Raw genomic sequence first — 14,688 nt, 5'->3', positions numbered from 1 at the left:
TACAACAAATGCTAAAGGAACTTCTCTAGGTGGAAAAGAAAAGGCCACAGGCGAAATAAGAAAATTACGAATGGTAAAGATCACTGCTAATAGCAAACATCCGTTAAAGGTAGGAAGTCATCCACAAACAAATATACCAAAACCAGCAATTATGAGAAGAGGAGAATACAAATGCAGGATATTGAAAATGCATTTGAAATTAGGAGACCAGCAACTTAAAACAATCGTGTATGTGTGTGTGTGTGTGTATGGGGGGGGGAGGGAGAGAGAGTGACAGACTGCTATATCAAAAGCTCATGGTAAGCACAAACCAAAAATCTACAAGAGATACAACACACAAAAAGAAAAAGCAATCCAAACATAACATTAAAGATAGTCATCAAATCACAAGAGAACAAAAGAGGAAGGGGAGAAAAAAGACCTACAAAAATAAATCCAGAACAATTAACAAAATGGCTATAAGAACATACATGTTGATAATTACCTTAAATGTAAAGGGATTAAATACTCCAACCAAAAGACGTAGACTGGCAGAATGGATACAAAACCAAAACCTGTGTATATGCTGTCTACAACAGACCCACTTCATATCTAGGGACACATACAGACTAAAAGTGAGGGGATGGAAAAAGGTATTCCATGCAAATGGAAATCAAAAGAGAGCTGGAGTAGCAATACTCATATCAGACAAAACAGACTTTAAAATAAAGACTGTTACATGAGACAAGGAAGGACACTACATAATAATAAAGGGATCACTCCAAGAAGAAGATATAACAATTGTAAACATATATGCACCCAACACAGGAGCACCTCAATATATAAGCCAAATGCTAACAGCCATAAAAGAAGTTGACAGTAACACAATAATAGTGGGGGACTTTAACAACCCACTTACATCAATGAACAGATCATCCAGACAATCAATGACACATAGGCCTTAAATGACACATTAGACCAGATGGACATAATTGATATTTACAGAACATTCCATCCTAAAGGAGAAGAATACACATTCTTCTCAAGTGCTCATGGAACGATCTCCAGGATTGATCACATGCTGGGCCACAAAGCAAGCCTCAGTAAATTTAAGAAAATTGAACTCATATCAAGCATCTTTTCCAACCACAATGCTTTGAGATTAGACGTCAATTACAGGAAGAAAAACTGTAAAAAACACAAACACATAGAGGCAAAACAACATGCTACTAAATAACCAATGGATCACTGAAGAAATAAAGAGGAAATCAAAAAATACCTAGAGACAAATGAAAATGAAAGCATGATGATCCAAAACCTATGGGATGCAACAAAATCAGTTCTAAGAGGGAAGTTTATATCAATACAATCTTACCTCAGGAAATAAGAAAAATCTCAAACAAACAACCTAACCTTACACCTAAAGCAACTAAAGAAAGAATAACAAACAAAACCCAAAGTTAGTAGAAGGAAAGAAATCATAAACATCAGAGCAGAAATAAATGAAATAGAGATGAAGAAAACAATAGAAAAGTTCAATGAAACCAAAAGCTGGTTCTTTGAGAAGATAAAGAAAATTTATAAACTTTCAGCCAGACCCATCAAGAAAAAAAGGGAGAAGACTCAAATCAATAAAATTAGAAATCAATAAGGAGAAGTTAGAACTGACACCACAGAAATACAAAGGATCATAAGGGACTACTACAAGCAACTATATGCCAATAAAATGGACAACCTAGAAGAAATGGACAAATTCTTAGAAAGATACAACCTTCCAAGACTGAACCAGGAAGAAATAGAAAATATGAACAGACCAATCACAAATACTGAACTTGAAACAGTGACCTAAAAACTTCCAACAAACAAAATCCAGGACCAGATGGCTTCACAGGCAAATTCTATCAAACATTTAGAGAATAGTTAACACCTATCCTTCTAAAACTCTTCCAAAAAAATTGCAGAGGAACACTCCCAAACTCATTCTATGAGGCCACCATCACCCTGATAGCAAAACCAGACAAAGATATCACTGATGAACATAGACTCAAGAATCCTCAACAAAATACTAGCAAACCAAATCCAACAACACATTAAAAGGATCATACACCATGTTCAAGTGGGATTTATCCCAGGGTTGCAAGGATTCTTCAATATCTGCAAATCAATCAGTGTGGTACACCACGTTAACAAACTGAAGAATAAAAACCATATGATCATCTCAATAGATGCAGAAAAAGCTTTTGACAAAATTCAACACCCATTAGTGATAAAAAAAAAAAAAAGTTGGAATAGAGGGAAGTTACCTCAACATAATAAAGGCCATACATGGAAAACCCACAGCTAACATCATTCTCATTGGTGGAAAGCTGAAAGCATTTCCTCTAAGGTCAGGAACAAGGCAAGGATGTCCACTGTCACCACTTTTATTCAACAAAGTTTTGGAAGTCATAGCCATGGCAATCAGAGAAGAAAAAGAAACAAAAGGAATCCAAATTGGAAAAGAAGAAATAAAACTGCCACTGTTTGCAGATGACATGATACTATTTACTATTTAGAAAATCCTGAAGATGCTACCAGAAAGGTACTAGAGCTCATCAATGAATTTGGTAAAGTTGCAGGGTACAAAATTAACACACAGAAATCTCTTGCATTCCTATACAGTAACAACAAAAGATCAGAAAGAGAAATTAAGGAAACAATCCCATTTACAATTGCATCAAAAATAATAAAATACCTAGGAATAAAGCTACCTAAGGAGACAAAAGACCTGTACTCTGAAAACTATTTGACATTGATGAAAGAAATCAAAGATGACACAAACAGATGGAAGGATATCCTGTGTTTTTGCACTGGAAACTCAATACTGTCAAAATGACTATACTACCCAAGGCAATCTACAGATTTGGTGCAATCCCTATCAAATTACCAATGGCATTTTTCACAGAACTAGAACAAAAAATTTTAAAATTTATATGGAAACACAAAAGATCATGAATAGCCTAAGCAATCCTGAGAAAGAAAAATGAAGCTGGAGGAATCAGACTCCTTGACTTCAGACTATACCACAAAGCTACAATTATCAAATAGTATGGTACTGTCAAAAAAACCAGAAATGTAGATCAGTGGAACAGGACAGAAAGCACAGAAATAAGCCCCATGCACCTGTGGTCAATTAATCTACTTGAAAAGAGGCAAGAATATACAGTGGAGAAAAGACAGTCTCTTCAACAAGTGGTGCTGGGAAAACTGGACAGCTACATGAAAAGAATGAAACTAGAACATAACACCATACACAAAAATAAACTCAAAATGGATCAAAGACCTAAATGTAAGGCTGGATACTATAAAACTCTTAGAGGAAAACATAGGCAGAACACTCTTTGCCAGAAATCACAGCAATATCATTTTTGATCCACCTCCTAGAATAATGACAATAAAAACAAAAATAAACAAATGGGACCTAATTAGACTTAAAAGCTTCTGCACAGCAAAGGAAACCATAAACAAAATGAAAAGACAACCCACAGAATGCAAGAAAATATTTGCAAACAAAGCAACCAACAAGGTATTAATCTCCAAAATATACAAACAGTTCATGCAGCTCTATGTCAAAAAAACAACCCAATCATAAAATGGGCAGAAGATCTCAGTAGACATTTCTCCAAAAAAGATATACCGATGGCCAAAAAGCACATGAAAAGATACTCAACATCACTAATTTTTAGAGAAATGCAAATCGAAACTACAATGAGGTATCACTTCACACCGGTCAGAGTGGCCACCATCAAAAAGTCTACAAACAATAAATTCTGGAGAGGGTGTGGAGAAAAGAAAACCCTCCTACACTGTTGGGGGGAATGTAAATTGGTACAACCACTATGGAGAACAGTATGGCAGTTCCTTAAAAAACTAAAAATAGAAATACCATATGATCTAGGAATCCCACTCCTGGGCGTACATCCGTAGAAAACCATAATTCAAAAAGATACATGCACCCCAGTGTTCACTGCAGCACTATTTACAGCAGCCAAGACATGGAAACAACCTAAATGTCCATTGACGGAGAAATGGATAAAGAAGATGTGGTACATATAGACAATGGAATACTACTCAGCCATAAAAAAAGAACAAAATAATGCCATTTGCAGGAACATGGATGGACCTAGAGATTGTCATACTGAGTGAAGTAAGTCAGACACAGAAAGACAAATATATGATACCACTTATATGTGGAATCTAAGAAAAAGGGTACAAACAAACTTATTTACAAAACAGAAGTAGAGTCACAAATGTAGAAAAAAAACTTATGGTTACCAGGGAATGGGGGTGGGAGGGATAAACTGGGAGATTGGGATTGACATATACACACTACTACACATAAAATAGATAATTAATAAGAACCTGCTGTATAGCACAGGGAACTCTTCTCAATAGTCAGTGATGGCCTATATGGGAAAACAATCTAAAAAAAAAGAGTGGATATATGTATATGTATAACTGATTCACTTTGCTGTACACCCAAAAGTAACACAACATTGCAAATAATCTGTACTCCAATAAAAATTTTAAAAAAAAGAAAAGAATGAAATGTTGCCATTTGCAGCCACATGGATGGTCCTAGAGATTATCATACTAAGTGAAGTAAGTCAGACAGGGAAAGACCAATATTATATTTAGGTTGGCCAAAAAGTTCGTTTGGGTTTTCCTATGATGTTACAGAAAACCCGAATGAGATTTTTGGGCAACCCAATATTGTTGGGTTAAATGTGGAATCTAAAAAGTAATACAAATGGACTTATTTACATAACAGAAACAGACTCACAGACACAGAAAAGAAAATTATGGTTACCAAAGAATGAGGTGGTGGGGGGAAATTAGTATGGGATTAAAAGATACACACTACTATATTTAAAATGGATAAACAGTAAGGATTTATCCTTACTGGGAACTACATTCGATATCTTATAATAACTTATAATGGAAAAAAATCTGAAAAATAGATTTATATATATGTGTACATATATTCAGCCATATTATATATATAACTGAATCACTTTGCTGTACACCTAAAACTAACACAGTATTGTAAATAAACTCTAAAAATGCAGTTTTGATCCTCTTTGGCCTATGTTATTCATTTAACCAACATTTATTGAGTACCTGCTGTGTTCCTGGCAGTGTTCCCAGTGTAAATGAGACAGTATCCCTGTGCTCAGGTAACCTACTTTCAAGGTGGGGTTCAGACAAAAAACTAAGGAGACAAACGAGAAAATGTAGAGCTGCAATGAACACTGTGATGAAAGCAAGACTGGGCAAGGTGCAAGGGAGGGACTGGGAACTTAGGTAGGGTGGACAGTGGGGAGGCGACATTTTAGGGAGGCTGGAATGGTGAGGAGGAGAGCATTCCAGAGAGTGGGAAGGGCTAGTGGAAAGGCCCCAGCGTGGGAAGGAGCTGGGCACGATGGAAGGAGGCCAGTGGGGTGGAGTGCGGGGTATGAGGTAGACAGCAGGAAGAAGGGGCAGGCAGGTCTGCATGACCTGGGAGCTGTGGCCAAGCCCCCCATTCTGGAGCCACTTCAATTTGCAGGGTCCCAAATTCTCGAGGTGTTTCTCCTTCCTAATTGTTTCTCTTAACGTACTTTGAATGGTGCCTCCCGCAGCTCCCCATCCTGCTGTGGCTTAACTTCACTAAATTCTGACGGTGGAAGACCACAACCAAATTCTTGTCAAGCACTCTTCACTGCCACTGGTCCCCACCCACATGTTGTCCTGCTGTGCAAATGACTACTACTTGGGGCATGTCCCAGGGCCCACAGTGGCTTGTCTGAACCAATCCCAGTGTCCTCTGACAGGTGGAGGAAGAAGACGGATCCTTGGGCGGGAGGACTCTGCTCACCTCCTGAGGCCGACAGACCCCACAGTCCCTCTCACTCCAGAGAAGCAGACTCTCAGTCTCCATGCCAGCCATGTCCTCCATCCCCACTTCGTGTTCCCTTTCTTGGACGATTCTGATGGCAGCCCCAGAGCAATTGAGAGCCAAGGAGAGTTGGGCAGGAATCCCCCAACATTGGGTGCCATTTTCCCCAGGCAGCTGGGACTCACTGTACTTCTTCCACTAAAGCTCTTCTCATGGTCCAACCTGTGCACAAACCCACCAGCCTCACCCACCAGACCGCCAGCCTGAGGGCCGGGGCCTCACCTTATTCCTCTTAGTATTCCTGTCCCAGTAGCAAGGTGTTCAATAACTAGTATTGACTTGCAGACACCAAAGATGTTGATGTCCCTGAGCTTGTGACAGCACCATCGTGCTGTGTCTGTGCACGTGTGTGAGCACGTGTGCGTGCGTGTAACTGTATATGAGGTCGATAGCCACCATTTCTCAAGCCACACCTCATCAGTAAGAAATCATGCTACGGCCCATAATGGGATGCCATCAATAGCACATCTATTTATTACCCTAAAAAGATGTCTTCTACATGTTTGGTGAAAAATCAAAGAGCAAAATCATATATAGTCCGATTCCTCCACACTTTTTTTCCAAGATAGAAAAGTTAGTATATGCATAGAGAACCAATCTGGCGGTGTATACACTGAACTGTTAATGGAAGTCAGTTCTAGACCAACGTATCTCAAATGTCATTACTAGCCTTCAGTCGGAATGAGTGTTAAAATGGAATTACTGGGTCATGCTTCTGGATCACTGTATTAGAATCTATGAGGGAGGGGCCTAGGAGTCTGGAATTTTAACATGTCCCCAGGGGATCTGCTGATATTTAGGAGTCTGAGAACCACACTATGCTACAGCAGAAAATTACAGGCCCTTATCCTTTGTCCCAATATTTCTGTAACGTTTGTAGCTTTAAAAAAAAAAAAAAGCATATATTTCTTTTGTCATCAGAAAAAAAAATAAAGGTGAAAAATATGGGAAAGAGCAACGTTTTCCAACCAACCATAGTTAAAAGTCAGTCCCATCTGGTTCAGTCATGTACATTTTGCATATTGGAAAATAGAGGCCTTTTGGTCAAATGAGGCTTTTAAGAGTTTACTCCAGGTAATGGCCAAATTCAACCCCAGTTCCTGCCTCCTGCCTTGGTCTGTGTGGCTTTTGACCGAGGCCCTCCCATTCTCCCATAAGGTAGGACTCTGGACTACAGGGGCCTGAGGATCAGAATTTTTGCTCAGCCCCTGGAGGAATGAAAGGGGATCCTGGAGGCTGAGTACACCTGTCCCACACTCCCCTCCTGTCCCTCTGAAGTTTGTTTTCTTGGGAGCTAGAGGAGCTAAAAAGAAGCGGGTAGTGAAGACCAGGAGAGGCATTCACGCATGGAAGCTGAGGAATTTTCCTGCAGCTATAGTGGGCTAGGGCTGCAGCTTGCATTAAAAAACTCGAAAAACCTCTTTTCCTTTAATTTTTACCCCCCTTTCTCCAAGCTGACAGGCACCTGCAGCAGCTTATCTGGGCCTACAAACATCAGACAAGGAGTTTCCATGGCAACTCCAAACTTCCTCCCCAGCCCTGTATTCAGTCTAAATCTCCAAGGCCCCTTTTCAAGGCCTCAGTGAGGTTTCTGAGAAGCCACCCACAAAATAGCCTTAGGATCCAACCTTCCCCCACCCCCAACATGCTCTGTTCAAAGGACATGGCAGGAGAAGCTGTACTGGCAAGAAAACTTGTCATGGGATCCGTGAAGAGATTATAAAAGGAATGAGCGTTGCCTTTACAACGAGTTTGAACCAGGAAGAATTTACCGGGTGGAGGGATTTCAAGCATGAAAACAGGAAAGTGCAAGGGAGTGGGGAAGAACCAAGAGTCTTATTTCAGAAAGCTGGCTCTCAACCCAGCTGCAGTTAGGCATGGTTAATCTGGTCTCTTAGCTGCAGAAGGACCCTGGGGTGCCCCCGACCTCCAGCATATTTTAATTCACCTGTAGCTAGACAAAATGTGGACAGTAGATAGAGGCACGGGGAAAGGGATGTGAGTATGTGAGTGGGGGTGTGTAGAGGGGAACCTGGGCAGACCATGGCTTGTCAAGCCAAGCAAACTTCCATAATGCCTGGCAGTGGGGTTGCCAAATGTAGCTAACAAAAATGCAGCATGTCCATGCGTGTAAATCAATGAAGTTAGAACACACCCTCACACCATGCACAAATATAAACTCAAAATGGCTTAAAGACTTAAACATAAGACATGACACCATAAAACTCAGAGAGCACACGCAAAACATTCTCTGTCATAAATCATACCAATGTTTTCTTAGGTCAGTCTCGCAAAGCAATAGAGACAAAACTAAACAAATGAGGGACCTAATTAAACTTAAAAGCTTTTGCACGGCAAAGGAAACCATACACAAAAATAAACTCAAAATGGATTAAAGACCTAAATTTAAGACCAGATACTATAAAACTCTTAGAGGAAAACAGGCAGAACACTCTTTGACAAAAATCGCATCAATTTCTTTGGGATCCATCTCCTAGAGAAAGGGAAATTAAAACAAAAATAAACAAATGGAACCTAATGAAACTTAAAAGCTTTTGCACAGCAAAGGACACCATAAATGGAACAAAGAGACAACCCACAGAATGGGAGAAAATATTTGTGAACAAAGTGACTGACAAGGGATTAATCTCCAAAATATAAAAAGAGCTCATGTAACTCAATATAAAAAAAAAAAACCCCAATCAAAAAATGGGCAGAAGATCTAAGACATTTCTCCAAAGAAGACATACAGATGGCCAATAGGCACATGAAAAGACGCTCCACATCACTAATTATCAGAGAAATGTAATCAAAACTACAATGCGGTATCACCTCACACCGGTTGGAATGGCCATCATCAAAAAGCCTACAAATAACAAATGCTGGAGAAGGTGTGGAGAAAAGGATACCCTCCTACACTGTTGGTGGGAATGTAAGTTGGTGCAGCTACTATGGAAAACAGTATGGAGGTTCCTCAGAAAACTGAAAATAGAATACCATATGATTCAGCAATCCCACTCCTGGGCATATATCCAAACAAAACTAATTCAAAAAGATACATGTACCCCTATGTTCATAGCAGCACTGTTCACAATAGCCAGGACCTGGAAACAACCTAAATGTCCATCAATAGATGAATGGATAAGTCAGAGAGAGAAAGACAAATACCATATGATATCACTTATATGTGGAATCTAAAATATGACAGAAATGAACCTATCTACAAAACAGAAACAGACTCATAGACATAGAGAACAGACTTGTGGTTGCCAAGTGGGAGGGGTGGAGAGAGAGGGATGGACTGTTAGTTTGGGGTCAGTAGATGCAAACTATTACATTTAGAATGGATAAACAACAAGGTCCTACTGTAGAGTACAGGGAACTATATCCAATCTCCTGGGATAAACCATAATGGAAAAGAATATAAGAGTGTATATATGGGTAAAAAAAGAAAAAAAATCAGCATGTCCAGTTAAATTTGAATTTCAGATAAGCAACGAATAGTTTTTTAGCATAAGCATACCCATATAATATTTGAGACACACACTAAAATAATATTCATTGTGTATCTGAGATTCAAATTTAACTATTTTATCTGGCAACCCTACTTGGCAGGCAGCAATGGAAGCTATGACCGCCCTTCTGGGTGCAGAGAAGCACAGTTGCTGATACCCACAGGCACCTGGGGAGGTGTCCCTCGGTCCATGCTGCAGAGAGATGCTTCCCTCCCTAGCAGGAACCTGGGCTGAGCTCCAGGTAGGAATCGAACCTCAGGTGGACCTTTACTACAGCACTGCATAGCTTACTAGGCATGGCCAAGCATGAGTTATTCCCCAGAGGTGACCCTTCCAGCTTAGTGGTTAAGAACATGGGCCCTGGTGTCAACCCAGATACTGATCCTGGCTCCACTGTTGGGTAGCTAGGTGACCTTCAACTTCCTGTTTCCTCATCTCTAAAATGGGGCATTCTTTCAAGGAATAAAGGAGGTATGACATGGGAAGCCCTTCACACAGTGCCTGCCACAGCGTCAGTGTTCCAAAGTGGTAGCTGTTATCTCAGTAACCCATTTAAAAACAGTAAGATTTTTATCCAAGTGAAAAAAAAATGGGATTAAAAACTAGAGTCAGTACAATCTCAGCAATGTGAAACACACAACCCCACACAAATCTCGCATAGCAAAACTGGAAGGAGACATCCCCTAATATTACCAGTGGCTGCTTATGGTTAGTGGGATTACGGGTAAGCCTTCCCCCTCTTCATTCTCCATTTTCCAAAATATTCATGATGAACAGGTATTACTTTAATACTAAGAAATTATTTTAAAATAACCTGGAATGAAAAATTTTCTCGAAGTATTATATTACTTGGTGCATGATTTCAGGCTACTGTAAACGAACATGGCTGCCATCTTGGGTTTGATTCTATAATCCCATCCTTGGGGGCTTTTAAAAGGAGGGGGCCCTTGCCTCTTTCAATAAATGGCCCAGCTGGCTCCTCACCCCCTCTCTTACTTCTTGCTCTTCCTTGTGTGAGACAGCCAGAGTAGTGGCTCCAGAGGCACATGGCCCTGGGTTTGAATCTCAGCTCCACCCTTGACTGGCTGTGTGACCTTAGACAAGTCAAGTTACCTTCTGAGGCTCAGTTTCCTCATGTTTTAAAATAGAGGTTAATAATACTTACCTCCCTGAGAGGAGGGACTTATCCATTTAATTTATCAGCACATCCCTGTGCCTCGCATAGGGCTTAGTGCATAATAGTGGTCAATAAATATTGGTTAAATGAATAAATGAAGTTGATGATAAGACAGATCTACAGTATTTGTCAGAGAGAGTGGCAATAGCTAGTGACCAGCAATCATTTGCCATTATTCCTCTTCTCAGAAGATGGGCAGACTTCGCATAGATGGACCAAAGTTTGAGTGTGCTTTCTACATGTTAGTGGGATAGAAAAGTTCCTGTAGCAGGACCATGGGCATGCTGCTTAAGCTCTCTGAGCCTCAGTGTCCTCATCTATTAAATGGGGATGACAATTAGCAGTGACTTTGAAGGATTGTGAAGACCGAGTCAGTAGCACAGTGCAAGTGCTCCCTCCATGAGGCCCCAGTAACCAGCCTCTGCTGCCTTCCTGACTTACAGCTGTGTGTGGTACAGTTGCCGGACAAGCATGTGGCCCCTGGAACGACTCTGGTATGTCTGCTATTCTGGATGTGTTGCGAGTGGAAAATGTGACTGTTTGAGTGAGCCTCACAGCTGCAGTTCCAGGTTAGAGGGAACACAGGCTCTTCAGGTTAGAGATACCCTATTCTCATCTTAGTGAGAAGAAAGGAACTGGATAGGGACACCTAGGAAGAGTGTTTCGTAGGGAATTTTCTGGAGCTGAGGTTTGAAATCAGCCGCTTCGAATTATAGAGCTCCTCGCTTTCTGCCCGCCCTGGCTCAGCCCGGTTTAAGATACCCCGCCCCAGGAAGGCGCCGCCAGTCCTGAAGTCTTGCCTAGACCGTGCTTTTGGACTTAGAGAACCGTTGTTTCAAAGCTCCCAAGCGGTGACTCCGCGGCGGGATCTCCCCGGGGCGGGGCCAGTCTAAGGAAGAAACGCCAATCGGTCCCAGAGCAGACTACGTGCGGGCGGCGGGCAAGCGCCGCTCCTGCAGGCCCGCGGCCAGCGGCTCCGGCTCGCCTAGCGCTTTCGGCTGCAGGGGTCAGTGGGCAGGACTACCGGCTGGGGTAGGTTCCTTGCCCAAGGCAGAGGGTAGCTTGCCTCGTGAGCCCAAGTCCCTTGACGTTTTCTAATCACATACCCCCAGCTGGCAGGGAGCCGGCAGGAGACGGATTTTCACCCCCTCTGAGAGGGGGTCCGGAAGGAAACACCCCAAATGCTTACTGCGGGCATGATTTTTCTTCTTTCTACATCCCTGTACGTTCCGAATTATTTTCACACTGGCCCTATATTACATTTGTTTCATTTTCCTAAATAAACAAACTATTGTCCAGAGTAGAAAAGTAGTATGTGCTTACTGCAAATGAGTAAAAAGGCAAATTAAAAAAACACTTATCCAACTCGCATCCTCGAAAACAACCACCAGGTGTTTCTTTCCAAATCGTTTTCTCCTTAAATGCATACCTATAGAAAACCCGTTCCTCACCTTCCTGTAACTTGTTCCCCCCTCGCCCTTTCCCCTCACTGGACATTGGAAGTCCTTCACCAGTGGGCTTGTGCTTCTTTACGCCCCACCGCGCGCTGCCAGTCTTACCCATGTCCGTTCTCCCACGCCTACCAATGCCTCCTTCCCCCACTTGTGCGAGTCTCTGCTTGAGGGGCTGGCCAGGAGGTGGAAGCTTGCGGGACTTTTGTAGTCAGGGAACACTGAGTGTGCGTATGTGCGCGCGCACCGCAAGTGCATATAAAGGAATAAAGCAATGTATCTAATAAGGGTAGATCCCCAGAAGGACGAATGTAGGAAGGAAAGAAGGCATGAAAGTAAGGAAAGAAGAAAAAAAGTAATTAAAAAGAATGAAAGAACGGAGGATAGAAGGAAAGGAAAGGAGGAAAGCAGACCAGTGAAGAAGTACCGAGGCGCCCTGCTAGCCAGGGGCTGGGGGCAGTGCTCCCGTCACGCCCTCCTCGCGCTCTCCCGGAGGCGGGGGGCCGGGTAGACTTGCCCCCACTTACCGGACCTGAGCAGCACGGCCCGGTAGAGCCCGGTGGCCTCGGTGGGCCCCCGGACCCGCTCGCCCAGCCTCTGCGCCATGCGCCGGTGCACCGGTCTGCGGAGCCGGCACTGCAGGCTGGGAGCGCACCGCAGAGTGCAGTCCCGGATCGGAGCGCAGTCCTGGGTCGGAGCGCCTCCGCGACGGTGACGCTGCCCGAGAACCAAACCCCGCCGCAGATCAGGTTACAGTGGCTGCCAGAGGGCCAGGCCCAGAGGCGCCCGCGGGGGAGGGACAGGGGGCAGGGGCCAGGTAGGTATCCCTGCCCAGGTAGCAGACTGGGCGCGGGTAAGCGTCTGGCGTGAGGACTCCTGGCTTCAGGGTTCCAGGGCCAAGGTGAGAACCCGGTGTCCTGATTTCCAGCCTCGGTCTCCTACCTACTCTTCTCTATTTCCCTGGCCGCTGGCCTTGCTGAATGCTACAAGCGGGTGTGGGGTTCTGAAGTGCCACCCCTGGGATCAGGTCCAGCACCACTAATTAATAGCTGTGTGACCCTACGATTTAGTTATCTAGTCTCACAGAGCCTCAGTTTTCTCATCTGTAAAATGGGGATAACCATGGTACTCATCTCTCAGGGTTATGAGCGTAACCAACACATTATCTCTATCTCTAAGCACAGTGGCTAGCACAGAACAAACACTATATATTGGTATTTTTTTTTTGAAGTGTTCCAAGGCATCCTGTGGTGGGTGACACTGAGCAGCGGGGGCTTTGCTGGGGGAAGAAAGTTGTGATGGGAAGCCCGTGGGATTCCAAAAGACTGATTTCTCTGGCTTTGTGAAACTCCTTTAACATCCAGAAATGGGAGGACCAACCAAGAGTCTAAAGGTGGAGGGGCAAAGTCAACCAGATAGTTTGGAAAATATAAGAAAACAACAACTTTGATTATCTAGCCTGTGTCTGGTGCTGTGCTAAGTTTCTTCTAAAACAAAAACTAATGTTCATGTGCTTTATGTCCTATTTTGTTTCGTCTTCACAATCCTATGAATTAGGGTCTATCAGCCTTCCAATTTACAGAAGAGGAAACAGGCTCAGAGAGGTTAAGCAGTTTATCTGAGGTCACACAGTGTGGAGCTGTCATACAAACTCACATGGTCTGACCTCAGAAATGGGCCACTCTGTTGCCTCTCCGTTATCTTATTTACTCTTTGTGAAAACACTGAAAGGTAAGTATGTTAACATGAATGTAGGAATCCCATCCAAGATACCACCTTAGAGAAGATGTAGTTGAGACTCAGGGAGGTGGGGTGGCTTGCTCATGCCCCAAGAGCTAGTTGGAGGAGTCAACACCCAGTTCAGTTCTCCACCCACAAAACCAATGCCCCTGAAATCTATAGACTGCTCTCCACACACACCGCACCCACCCCCCCCGGAGCTGTCCAGGGTACTGGATGGTCTCTGTTTAAGGCTGTGTCTGTGCATCAGAGTCTTGAGCTGGCTGCGGGGGCCTTGGCCACACAGTACCACCTCCCTCTGCCTCTGTGTCCTCTCCAGCCGTGGTGCCACTTACACCAGCTGCCAACCAAGTTGCCTCTGGCTCTCCCTTGACCACTGCCCAGGCCCAGCTTCTGCTCTGACCCAGAGGTCCCTGTCATCACACAGAATCCCAAGGACCAAAGTGACACAGTTTGATCTTTGGATACCTCAGTCATTGGCCAGACTGATCATGTTTCTTATCAACAACCAGCCACCACGAGTGCCAGGCACCATGCCAGACATTTGGCATTCACCATCTCATATCCATTCTTCAAAGGATGAAATTATATCTAATGTACCATTCATCTCATTTAACCCACTCTTTGATCAAGCATGGTTATGCCCCTTCTAGAGATGAGGAAAATAAGCCTCAAGTGACTTGCCCAAGATCACATAACTAGTTAGTAGTGGAGAAGGAATTTGAACCCAGATGGTGCCAAAGCTTTTACTGCAGGAGGAAAACCAAGCCAGCTCTTGAACAAGGTGCGGGTTCAGGAAAATTATGACTAAGGAATGTTCTTTTACAGAGCATTACCAAAAGATTAACT

General features: G+C 43.1%; 1 protein-coding gene across 2 annotated transcripts in view; it reads right to left on the bottom strand.

Annotated features, from left to right (window-relative positions):
- FAM107A (family with sequence similarity 107 member A) overlaps positions 1–14,688 on the bottom strand; it is a 48,281-nt gene that overhangs the window by 33,491 nt on the left and 102 nt on the right. Inside the window, exon 1 of one of the 2 annotated variants that reach the window (XM_007118064.4) lies at positions 12,627–12,755. The exons of the other annotated variant lie outside the window; for it this stretch is intronic. Within the exon in view, the coding sequence (XP_007118126.1) occupies positions 12,627–12,705 (79 nt within the window). The 5' untranslated portion in view covers positions 12,706–12,755. Of the gene's footprint in view, positions 1–12,626; positions 12,756–14,688 lie in introns of those variants that run through there. 2 annotated transcript variants of the gene reach the window in all.

Source organism: Physeter macrocephalus, chromosome 18 (genome assembly GCF_002837175.3).
Source record: "Physeter macrocephalus isolate SW-GA chromosome 18, ASM283717v5, whole genome shotgun sequence".
Classification (NCBI taxonomy): domain Eukaryota; kingdom Metazoa; phylum Chordata; class Mammalia; order Artiodactyla; family Physeteridae; genus Physeter; species Physeter macrocephalus.
This window is presented reverse-complemented; position numbering and strand designations above follow the sequence as displayed.